The sequence below is a fragment of the Pelodiscus sinensis genome, chromosome 22 (assembly GCF_049634645.1).
Source record: "Pelodiscus sinensis isolate JC-2024 chromosome 22, ASM4963464v1, whole genome shotgun sequence".
NCBI classification, from domain to species: Eukaryota; Metazoa; Chordata; order Testudines; family Trionychidae; genus Pelodiscus; species Pelodiscus sinensis.
In genome coordinates this window covers 23170627-23183233 of record NC_134732.1, presented here as the reverse complement: position 1 = coordinate 23183233, position 12607 = coordinate 23170627, and the positions used below count along the sequence as shown (strand labels likewise).

Here is a 12607-nt window from a genome sequence, read left to right as displayed (position 1 = left end):
CCAGGCCAATCAGGGCCTAGGGAAGGGGAAGCGTGCAGCGTTTAGTCAACCCAGGCAGTTGGTGCTAAGCACTGTGCGCCAGAGGGGAGAATAAGAGAGTTCACGCGCTTCCCCCAGAGGCCCTGATTAGCCTTCTAAGCGCACATGCTCCTTGTATGATGGGAGGAGACTTTGCACACTCCCCATGTTCCCAGGCCAGTTAGGGCTTGGGGGCAGGGAGAGAGCGCACAAAGTCTTCTCCCACCCTGCAAGGGGCTCAGCACTTAATCAACCGCCAGTAGCTGTTTAGCTGGCGGGTAACTCTAAGCAAGGTGCTTCCTTGCAGGGCAGGGAGGAGAAACTTTTCATGCTCCCTCTCCCTCAGGCCCTGGTTGACTTGGGGGCAAGAGAGGAGCACGCGAAGTCTCCTCCCAGGGAACCACCAGCAGTTCAGAGCAGCTGGCAGTTCTCTCTAGAGGGAGGTGGGGGCAAAGACTTTGGTTGGAGGCAGGGGAGCACACAATCAGGGTCTGTGGGTGGGGAAGCACAGAAGTGTCCTGGTCCTGCCCCTTCTGGTAGCCCGGGGCTACTTCAGAAATGTTTGAAGTGGCCCCCTGCTCAAAAATTATTGCCCACCCTTATCTAGATCATCCCTGACAGGTGTCTGTCTAACCTGCTCTTAAATGTGTGGAATGATGGCAATTCCACAGCCGCCTTAGGCAACGAAATACCAAAACGTTGAAGTTAATTGTTGAAACTATAGAGAAGAGGAAGAATAAATATTTAAGGGATAACACATTACAAACGAACTTTAGACCATCAACAGATCCAGCCTGCGAATCCTCCCCTGTGCCTTCTGTGATCTGAATGCCCGTATCGGTAACTACCCAAACCAAGCACGTAGCATCTCAATCGCTCGCCACCCATTCAAAATTCTCTCCCCTGTATACAACTGTAGTGTGAGCCAGGATCAAGGATATCGGTATAACCCAATCATAAGACTATTTGGGTATGTCTCCACTGCATTCCTCTTTCGAGAAAGGAATGCAAATACAGCTGAGCGAAATTGCAAATGAAGTGCGGATTTGAATTTCCCGTGCTTCATTTGCATAATCGCATCCGGGCGCTTTCTCGAAATACTGACGTGACCCCTGACAGAAGCAGAAAAGAAATGACACTCCCCTCACTCATGCAACTCGGAGCACCAGTGTTCCCCGGGTCCTCCAGCACCGCCGGCTCAGGGCTTCCCACCAGGGCTGGATTAGCTCTCCGGCTCTGGGCCACGGTGGATAGTGCTGCAGACTTATAATGAGAGGTTTTGAGGGTTTGTAGACGGACAGGGAGTGGATTCCTATCGAAGAAGGGCACTGGGAAGCAGCTCAGCAACTCTGTGTCTCCATCACTTTCACTCCTTCCATTTGAGTAATCCTACTGGGGTAGATCTTTCCAGCTTCCTCTGAGGGGCTGTCAAAAAGCCACTGGGGCTAGAAGCAAACGTTCAGAAGGCATCCCTGGCTTCATCATGTATCTTGGATGCCTCTTTCACTGCTTTTCATTTCTCACAGGCTTGTCCTGGGAAAGCAGGCACCCAAACAAAGCATCTTCTGTCAGCCCGGGTGAGACTGAGGGTGGGCAACAGAAGGAAACTTTTCCATCTGCAAGGCCATATGAGAAGGGAATAAAAGCCCAACTGTAAGGTCAGGCCTTCCAAGGCCATTCTATGAGCAAGAACCACTTAAGAAATCAGTATAGTAAAGGAAGATGTAAAAATAAATTTAAAAAACACTTTTCTGTCTTAGGATCCCTGACACGTCCATCCAGAATCCATCTCTGATTGGTCAAGGCTCTCCCTTTACACACACGTCTGTCTGACACACTGGGTGAATAGGTGTTGGACACATAGTTGAACTAAGCAGACTATTCACTAAGCACAGATTTATTTTATCTCTGGTATTAAGTGTTGATGCATGATGTAAGGCTAGGATTTTCAAAGCCAGCTAAGGGATTCGAATCCCAAAATCTCCGCTCAGAAATATGCATCTGAAGGCTAGGATTTAGTTCTTATCCCTGTTTCCTTCTGTGTGGGGTGACAAAGGCAGTTCTTATCTCACGGGAGACATCCTTTTTCATCCGAGAATTGGTTGGATAATGGAGTGGTTCTCTTGCTGCTCTCTAGATTGGAGAGTAACAGACATCTAGTGTGTGATCAGCCTGCGGGAATTGTCTTCTACCACATAATATTAGGATACAATACACTTCAGTCATAGTTTTGCCACAGAAACTAAGTGCTTTAAAACAACTGAACACAAATATGTTCCTTTTAGAGCTTCTCTCAGTTTTAGTGCTTCCCAAACTGGGGTTTGCGACCTTTCAGTCAGGAGAGGTGTAGGGAGAACCCTGGTTATATTAAAAATAAATAAAAAATGTAATTACAACATATCTAATTTATAAGGGGGTGTCCTACTCAGCCTTGCTCTGTGAAAGGGGTCGTCAACACAAAACATTTGAGAATCGCTGTTATAAGCCCTACCATAAGAAAGGATGTTATCTTGAACAGAAATTTTCACAGAAAACAAAGGTGTGCACACTCAAAATTTTGATGGGTGATTGTTAGGCAGTTGAGGTGTTGTTTGGGCTTACTGATTCTGAGAGACATGGCATCTGGTAATTATTAGTAGCTGACAAATGCATGATTGTGAGCAAAACTTTCTGAATGCAGTAGAGCTAGTCGCAGTGAGCTCAGTGTGAGAAAATTCATGTCAGTAGAAAAACTCCTTTCTCTATAGAGGTGAGCAAGAGCATTACCAAAATTGTCAACACTTGCACGTCTGTATTTTTATCTAAAGCTGCTTATATTTAAACTTGTATGGCAACTTAAGTGGGATTTTTTTTTTCCTATTTTTAAGCCGCAACCAAATAGCAAATATAAAACAAGTATGTGTCGAGATTTGCGGCAGCAAGGAGGATGCCCACGAGGAACTAACTGTACATTTGCTCACTCTCAGGAAGAGCTTGAAAAGTAAGTCTGGGGACAGTATCCTTCTTTCCATCAAACCCAGGCAGCTTTCATGAAATCTTGAAAGTCATTTCCTTTTGTGTGTGAATTCATTCTGTGGATCCTTCATTTGCAAGAGAGCCGTTTTGTGCAAATTAGGCCTCTTACAATAGCAGCATCTATAAATATATTGTCAGAATTGCCCTTTACTTACTCTCAAAATATAACAAGCAAAATTTTCTTGCACACAATTATTGACTATTGGCCTGGCACTTCAAGAGGTTTTCAGTGCTGCGTACTGAAGAATAATACCCATTAGGTCTTAATCATCAGTTCTTTATTCCTAACTCAATTTACCAAATAGCTCGTATAACTTCATAAAGTTAGTTCCACATAGACCCATCTCCACACTATAACAGCTCTGCTGCCTCTCAGAAGAGTTGGGTCTTTCACTGTAGAGTGAAATGTCTGATCTACTTGTTTCTGCAGCCTAGTGCACTCATGGCTTAAGTTAAATTGTGAAGTGCTGAAATTGTGGCCTTGTTGATGAGCTCCCTCTTGTTGTCTCTGTCATGCGAGTTTTACAAATGCATTAGCCTGCACAATGTAAACTCCTTTATCAGATTGTCTTTGTAAATACAGGTATCGTTTGAGGAACAAAAAGATCAGTGCGACTGTGAGAACATTCCCTCTCCTAAATAAAGCCGGTGTCAACAGCACAGTCTCAACCACTGCAGGAAATGTAATCTCTGTCATAGGAAACCCTGAAACAACAGGGAAGATGGTGCCGAGTTCCAATGGGATTGCAAATCTGGAAAGTGGTGTTCCCCAATTGATTCCTCGCTGTGCTGAAAACTCCTTAAGAGGTCTGGAGAATGTCAAGAAAGGGGGAAAGCCTGGAACCAGTAGTCAAAATGCGTCTGGGTCTCCTACAGAATCACTGTCTGAAAAGTATGTTCTGCGACAGGCAAAAAGAATTGGGAGCTAACATTGTAATGCCCACATTTTGCATTTTTCTTCCCCTTTGCAAGCAGAAGAGAGGTCTGTGTGTGGCATTAGCGGATGAGATATCCAAGCAATGTATCTGGTAGATGGGAAAAGAGAAGATGTATTTGAGATGCTCTTTGGTTGTGTAGCAATGCAAACTCTGACATAGCAGTGGAGACACTACTTGGTTGCTCAAAAGAGCTGCCCGAATTGTGTCAGCAGTTTATTTTTTTAAATAGAATGGCCAAATTGATGCAGCTTTCCAGATACCTTCTCTTCCAGTTTCCTGTTCGGAATCTGATCTGTCCCTGGGATTATTCAGTTTTAAAAACAATTTGCATCCATGATTTGTTATTTCTTTATTGTAGAGTTGTGTGGAATAGTCATTGCTTTTCTGGTTATCAAAACCATTCTTCTCTAATCCTGGAGGTTTTCCAGGTATTACATGTTTTTAAAACCATTTGGGCATTGTCCAAACATCCCTGGACCTTAGACCGGTTTTTCAATGCCTATCTGGGGGGAGGGATAGCTCAGTGGTTTGAGCATTGGCCTGCTAAACCCAGGGTTGTGAGTTCAATCCTTGTGGAGCCCATTTAGGGATTTGGGGCAAAAATTTGTCAGGAATGGTACTTGGTCCTGCTGTGAAGGCAGGGGACTGGACTCAATGACCTTCAAGGTCCTTTCCAGTTCTAGGAGATAGGCAATCTCCATTAATTTATTTATCTGTTGTTTCCAGAACATTTTTTCAGTACTTGTTATCTGAGTTCTAGGTACAAACTGAAAGGTTTAGATTAGGGATGTAAAATCCCATTTCATTGGTTAACTGGTTAAACATAGAGTGGGATAGGTAGGCTGAGCTGAAGGCACCCCCCCCCCCCCCACATCAGACAGGGACTGCTGCAGTCCGGCCAGACCAGCCCCTGCCTGCTGGGCTCCACAGGGCTGGAGCAGCCCACTCCTCGTGACGGGTGGGGAGCTGCTCCAGCACCCACTAGATAACTGCGACCAGTAAGCATCTCCTGTTAAGTGTGATGCTTATTGGTTAACCAGGTGATGCTTACCAGGTAACTCGTTAACTGGTTACCCATTCCCATCCCTAGTTGACATCTGCAGATGTGGATATCTGTGGATTTGCAGGGCTCTAATAATAACTTCAGTATTGGATTTAAAAAGTATTTGAAGTGTTTAGAAATTCCAGTTAAGCAGCCAGTTTTGGCTATGTCCTACTGGAGTGTTTTGTATTTGAGTTAAGGGTGTTAAGTATCGTGTAATTAACTAATCGAATAGTTGATGCCTTTTTGCATCAACTGCTTGATTAGTCGATAGGGGGGCGCTGCCCCTTTGAAACGCCACTGCAGTGTTTCAAAGCGTCAGTGTCACATGGAACCCGGGGACAGCTGGGGAGTCCTCAGCTGATCTGGGTTCTACGTCGCACTGCCCCTTTGAAACACAGTGGTGGCATTTCAAATCGGCAGCTCCGCATGGAGCAGCTGACCCCAGGCTCCATGTGGTGCTGCCACTTTGAAGTATCTTCCTCTTGTTCCCCCCGTTGCTGCCTCTATCTGATAGAGGCAACGGGGGGGGGGGGAGCGACTAGTCAACTATCCTATCGACTGTCCGATAAGCATTTGCTTATCGGATAGTCGACTAGTCCTTAACATCCCTAGTTTGAGTTAGAAACAACTAAAGGTGAATGCCAGTAATAAGTAGTAAATGCAAATGCATTTCTTTTCTTTGCAATTCTTTTCAGTAAAATTTGTTCTCCACCCAAGACTCCTGTAAGCCAGGCAGCAGCTACCTCAGCTGGCGGTTCCAATATTGGAACAGAGATGAATTCTCTGCCTCCAAAATCTAGCCCGTTTGTAACCAGAGTACCTGTCTACCCTCCACATTCTGATAACGTTCAGTATTTTCAAGATCCCAGGACCCAGTTGTCCTATGAAGTCCCACAGTACCCACAGACAGGTGAGTGACTTGGTTGCTGTACCAGGATCATCTTGAACGTGTTTAAATATTTGTGCTGTCTAAATGTCAAATCCCAAAGGCACCAGGCATGTGTGAAGTTTATTTGCTGGGTCTCCTAGTTTCAGCAGTGCCCAATAGCACCCGGCTGTTTAACGCTGAATAGTAGGACTGTGTAAAGAGAGGGATGCAAAATGCAAGGCCATTGCTATGCTATGCATTATTTCCATCTGTAACCAGAAAGGGCTCCAGAATTCTTTAAAGGAAGCTCAGCAACATGTAAGCCCGGCCTGCTTCCTGGAGGGGACAAGCATGTTGAAGGCTTGTGGAGAAAAGTTTCATTTGCTTTCCGTATGTGAAACAAGTGTGACTCCACCTGCTTGCATCCTTCATGGAGCTGGCTTCGCAGTCTCTTTTTATGGTGTCGTACAGGAAACACCATCCTTCTCCATTCCTCCGTGTGGCCAGATATTTACTGCTTGCCCACAGTGAGGGCTAGTCTCTGCTCTTCCGTATGTATGGGTCTGACTTCAGGCTGTGTGCATTCATGGGTGGAACTTAGTCCAAGTTGTGCATTTCCTGCTAACATTTACAGACCTGAATAACTCAAGCTTTTTCCAAATCTTTTCTAGCCATCTGTGTACACAGACAGCCCCAAAGTGCCTCTTATAGACTGCACAAATGTCTGCATGCCCTTGAGAAATGACTATGTACCTAGTGACTCTCTCTGTGTACAGTGCTTGGTATTTTTGGAAGCAGACAAGCAATAAGCACTATGTAAGGTAGAAGAAAGCAGTTTCTATTAAGTGCAACCAAGGAAACTGCTGTATCGTTTGTTCTAACTTCAGGTGGGTCCCAGCTGTCTGAGTAGGGTTCAGGAGGAAAAGTGATGTGTTCTGCAGTGTGAAAAAAATAAACCACATGCCAACTGATGGCTTAAAGACCCTCAGAATTCCTTAGACCCAAACTGTTGATACAGTAACTTCTTGCTTAAAGTTGTAGTTGTGTTCCTGAAAAACTCTAAGTAAAACAATATTAAGCAAATTTAATTCTTATGGGGGCTAGGTTTCAGGGAGATTTTTTTTCAGCAGACAAGTCAGAATATACACATCCAGTGTAAAGTTTTATTTTACACAGTTTCATACTGTATGCAGCAATGTTGATTATGAAGCTTGGTTGAGGTGTGGTGGAGTCAGATGGCGAAAAATTTCCCAGGGAATGTCTTTCTACTACATCACGAACCTAGCACTTGTCTGAGCCTCTAGAGCCGTGGTCACCAACCCATCAACCGCGATCAACTGGTCGATTTGTGAGGGCTCAACCAATCGATCGTGAGGCATTCAGAGCCCCCTCTCACCCTCCGTTTTCCTCCACCCCCAAGAAGCCTCACTACCTACCTCCAGTGACAATGGAGGTCGGGTGTGCCGGTTCCGGAAGTACACTGGCTGCTCCCCTCCCTCAGGTCTGTGGCATGCCGGGAACTTGCGGGGGGAGGGAGGGAAGTCCCCAGAGGAGGCGCACGCTGGAGATTCCCAACTCTGCAGAAGCGGGGAATTGGTCCCAGAGGAGGTGCATACCGGGGCTTCCCTCCTCTGTGGGGGCGAGGGGGGGTCTCTGTCCCCTGCTGCAGAATCCTGTCCCCTCTCCCCCAGCACCCTGTCCCCAGTGGCACCCTGCCTCCACCCCAGCACCCTGTCCCTTTCCCCAGCACCCACTAGCACCTTTCCCCAGTACCATGTCCCCTGCTTCCACCAGCACAGTTGGGGCCACATTAGTGAGACTTGGGGGGCTTGGGGAAGAGTTCTTTTTTTGCATCTCACTTGTGTGGCCCCAACCGACTTCTGTGTGTCAGTGACCCCTGACTCAAAACAGATTCCCTGCCCTTCTCAGAAATAAAAACAATGCAGAAACTTTTTGTGTTTCACATAGTATTTTATTTAAAAATGAAGCCTGGCCAACAAACCCCCAATTGGGGCCAAGCCCCCATCCGGCCGCAGCATAACAACACTCCTACACCCCTCCCCCCCCGACCCTAGATCTGAGTCTATTATACACTGGACTCCCCCTGCCCTTATCCCCCCACATACATCAACCCAAATTACTGCACTCTCACATACACAAGCCTATGGCTTGCTTAGTACCCCAACACTCCCCATCCTGGAGCCCCCTCCCCGAGCCAGCATCCCCTTCTCTACCTCCTCCTGCATCCAGATTTCCTCCCAGAGCTTGCACTCCTCACCCCCTCCCACACCCAAATCCCTCATTCCCACCCCAGAGCCCACACATCCTGTCTCAGCCTAGTGAGGGTACGGCTAGACTGCAGGAGTTTTTCCAGGATTCCAGAGAGATCCCGGAAAAACTCTTCCAGGAATGTGTTTGTTCTTCCGCTTTTTGTAGTGGAAGAGCAAACATGGTCTTTAGGTAACCCCTGTATTCCTCGTTCCATGAGGAATAAGGGGGCTTCAAAAAGAAGGGGTTTTTCTGACATTTGGTCCAGTCTAGACAGGCCAAGTGTTGGAAAAACCTTTTCCTCCAGAAGAATCAGGGAAAAAAGCAGCAGTGTAGAGTTTATAAGGGCTGGGCATAGCAAGTGATGGAGAAGAGGAGAATAGAGAGGGCAGGGCTTCAAGGAAGGGGAAGGATGCGGCTGTAGATCTTGGCTTGTTCTGACATTTAAAAAGAGATCTTGGGTGTAAAAAAGTTGGAGACCACTGCTCGAGGGCTAGCCTGTTAATGGTGCCTCACACTAAGAAGGCAGCATGGACTGAGGCAGGAGGGAGGAAACAATAGTCGAGGCAGGGTGGTGGCTGCAGTCATTGCCCTGCAGAAACTGAACATGATGGTGCACCCACACTCTCCTGCTGGTGTGCACCACTCGCTCCTCGGGACAGTGAGTACAAGTCTGCCCTGTGCCAAGGGGTTATTTGTGTGTTAGGGATGTGAAAGTGTAAATGTGTATACGGTTACAGGCAGGCCCCCACCCCGGGCTGCTGCCTCTGTATTAGAGACAGCGGGGGGGGGGGGGGGGGGGGAGCAGCTCCTTGAACTGCTTTCCTTTCTCCCTCCCTCCGTGTAAATGTGCAACTTTTGAATTTTGCAGCAGTTAAAATGTGTTTATTCAGGTAAATGGTTTAACATTCCGTGTGTGTGTGAGACAAACATGCATTGCCCCTTTCAGTGCACTGCCCTTTAAATAGACCAGGAGGTCCAGACTCGGCACTCTGCAGACGGAGCACAGCAGGGGTCTCCAACCTTTTTACACCCAAGATCACTTTTTAAATCTCAGAACAGGCGAAGATCTACCACCCCGCCCCTTCCTTGAAGCCCCGCCCTCTCTATTCTCCTCCTGTCCATCACTTGCTATCCCCAGCCCTTACTCACACACTCTGATAAACAGTTTATTTTTAAATTGTGATATAGAAAATTAAAATCACGTGTTTATAGTTATGAAATTGTCTGTTTTTTATTCATGCTATTTACATCTAAAATGAAGCATTTAGAATTATACATTTTGTGGGGACAGAGTTCTGCAGCGGGGGGCAGGGGAGAGGGAACAGGGTGCCAGTGGGGACAGAGTTCTGTAGCTGGGGACAGCGGAGTGGGGATGGGGGTGGGGTGGGGTGCCAGTGGCAGCAGAGAGTCCCCTGCATCTGCCTCCTCCCAGGATTCTCTCCCCCCCTCCCCCCCCTCCCCGAGGGAAGCCAGCACATGCCTCCTCGGGGTCCAACTCCCCCCCCCCCCCTCCCCCCATGGCAAGGCCAAACCCTCATGGGCGCCTGCCCTGGAGCCAAACCCACGCGGGTGCCTGCCCCTTGCCAAACTCCAGGGTCAACCCCCGCTCGACTCACCCCTCCAGCGCCAGCGGCGCAGGAAAGCCACCGCACTCCTCCTCCAGGGCCGATGCTCGCTCCCCGAGCAAGCAACAGAGCTGTGGGAGGGGAGCAGCCCGTGCACTTCCGGAACCCCAAGAAGTGACGCAGGCTTCAGACAGGACTTCCGTCCACCCCACGGGAAACCGGCACTACACTAGGGGTAGGTAGTAGGGCTTCTCGGGGTTGGGGGGAAAATGAGGAGTGGGGTGCCCGAATGCCTCGCGATCGGCTGGTCAATCGCGAGGCCTCAACATCGATGGGCTGGTGACCACGGTAGTAGATTAAGCTGAAATCAACATAACTATTCTTATTTAACTATTACAATTTATATATAATAATTTCTTATGTAAAGAGACCTTTAATGAGTCATCAGCAGCGATAATTTCAGCATAGTCCTGAAACAGGCATTCAGTACACGTACATACTGAAACATAACACAAGGACTTTTGAACGCTGCCATGCCTACAAATACAAACACACTGTACAGAGTGGGGGAGGGCATCCTGACATAAGCACCTCTCTCCCTCCTTCCCCTTTTTTTTCCCTGCTCCCCGCACAACAAGCAGGAGGCTCCAGAGCAGGGCAGTGGAGGGGAGGGACCAGGACAGGACGGAGGCATGGGTGAGCCGGGCAGCTGCCCGGGGCGCCTGATGGCAGCTGTCAGGGGCGTGCGGCGTCCCTGACAGCTGCCATCAGGAGCCGCGCCGGCCCCAAGGCTCCGTGCAGTCGTGCCCTTTCCCCCGCGGCTACAGGGCCCTGCACGGCCCGGCGTGCGCGCCAGCAGTGCTGGCCGGGCCGGGCTGTGCAGCGCATGTGCCTTGCGTCCCGGGGATGGGTCCCAGGCTGCGCGCCAGCGGCCGTGGCTGGCGCACGCATGCACTATGTGCCCCGGGGGTGGGCCCGTGCACCCTGGAAGGGCGGGCCCACGCATGCGCCCTGCGCCTGGGGGCAGCACCGTGTGCCCAAGCCCAGGGCGCTAAAAGGGCTCGGGCCGGCCCTGGGAGGGACAGCTGAGCTGCAGCTGCCCAGCTACATACCTTACAGGGAAGTTAGGCAGGGCCGCATTATGACTTTCGTGGGCCCTAGGCACTTTTGCCTTCATGGGCCCCTTCCTCCATTAACAAAAAATATTAAAAATTATTTTTGATATAACTTTAAATACTTCAACTTTTTTTCCTGTTTTAATCAAAATTTAATAGATTTTCGTGGGCCCTAAAAGTTTCATTTTTTTCTTCTGATTTTAAAAGAAATTAAAACATTTTCGTGGGCCCCTAAAAGCATTGTGGGCCTTAGGCTCTGTACCTGCTGTGCCTAATGGATAAGTCGGCCCTGAACTTAGGGGAGCTGATGTGAGGGGGCTTCCAGCCCAACCTCGTTCCAAACCCCCACGAGGACAGAAATCCTGCAATTAGTGGACAGAGTACGCAGCCAGACGCCATTCTAAGGGAGCATTGCACAACTTTAAACAAGCATGTTTTGTAATAGTTAAGCAACGAAACCACGTTAACCAGGCAACATTGTGAGGAGTTGTTATACATAAATAGGGATGACAGACCTTTTTCTTTAGAGTTATTTATTATTCTCTAATGTCATGTAGACATGTTCAGGTATGGACAGGAAGAGGGAGAATGCACCACTCCCCTGCCACTCTGTCAGGTCCTGTGAACACACTGGACAGTGCTCTGGTTCTGTGTCTGCAGACCCTGTTCTCTCCCATGCAGTGTACGTGTACAGAGAAGTGATGGAATTCATATGGGGCCTGTAGAAACAAGACACTTTACTCTGAAGCTAGTGCCAAGTACTGCTTAAATTTTTAGAGCCGTTTTAAAATTCTGGCTTTTATTGAGACCCTGTTAAATATGCCTTTTTCCAATTTTCAAGGATACTACCCACCACCTCCAACAGTACCAGCTGGCGTGGCTCCCTGTGTTCCTCGCTTTGTGAGGTCCAGTAATGTTCCGGAATCCTCACTCCCACCTGCTTCCGTGCCATATGCCGATCATTACAGTACATTTCCCCCTCGAGATCGACTGAATTCTCCTTACCAACCTCCTCCTCCGCAGCCGTATGGACCAGTTCCTCCTGTCCCTTCTGGAATGTATGCTCCAGTGTATGACAGCAGGCGCATCTGGCGTCCCCAGATGTACCCACGAGATGATATTATTAGGAGCAATTCTTTACCTCCAATGGATGTGATGCACTCATCTCTCTATCAGACATCATTGCGCGAGAGATACAATTCCTTGGATGGGTATTACTCCATGGCTTGCCAACCTCCAAATGAGCAGAGGACTGTGCCTTTACCAAGGGTAGGTGAAAATGGAAAAGAGAAGGATTTGATTTACCTTAAAGTTCATGTCATAAATCACGTGACCTAATTCGCACAGAGCTCTCTTCTAGCCTTGTGTTTACATTATATTTGTTAATCGGCAGCCCCCAAACAAGTTGTTTCTTAAACCACTAGCCCGTCATAAAACAGGATTTTCAAGTTTTCCTCCACATCCTATTCCTTTTCTAGCTCAGTCTTCTCTCCTGAGCCTCCGGTCTCTTGCTCCATCTCTCCCTCTCTCTCTCTCTCCTCCCCCTCCTGCCTCTCATTCTCTCTTCTCCTCCTCCTACCTCTCACTCTCTCTTCTCCTCCTCCTACATGGGGAGCGCGGCGCCCAAACGGCTATTTGCGCCGCTTGCTCCCACGCGGCAGCCCAGCTGAGCAGCTGTCTATGAGCTCTAGCTGCCCCCCCCCCGCACTGTTTCCCTTCATCCCAGCACTGATCCTGCAGCCTCCCAGCTGTTCTCCACCTCCCCCTCCCCC

At 48.4% G+C, this 12607-nt stretch overlaps 1 protein-coding gene across 4 annotated transcripts in view; it reads left to right on the top strand.

The window, feature by feature from the left end:
• Nucleotides 1-12607, top strand: part of RC3H2 (ring finger and CCCH-type domains 2) — a 49915-nt gene that overhangs the window by 21561 nt on the left and 15747 nt on the right. For all 4 annotated transcript variants that reach the window (XM_075905606.1, XM_075905605.1, XM_006121933.4 and 1 more), the window contains 4 exons: nucleotides 2886-2998; nucleotides 3617-3925; nucleotides 5712-5926; nucleotides 11677-12104. In XM_075905606.1, coding sequence (XP_075761721.1) covers nucleotides 2886-2998; nucleotides 3617-3925; nucleotides 5712-5926; nucleotides 11677-12104 — 1065 coding nt within the window. The remainder of the gene's footprint in view (nucleotides 1-2885; nucleotides 2999-3616; nucleotides 3926-5711; nucleotides 5927-11676; nucleotides 12105-12607) is intronic.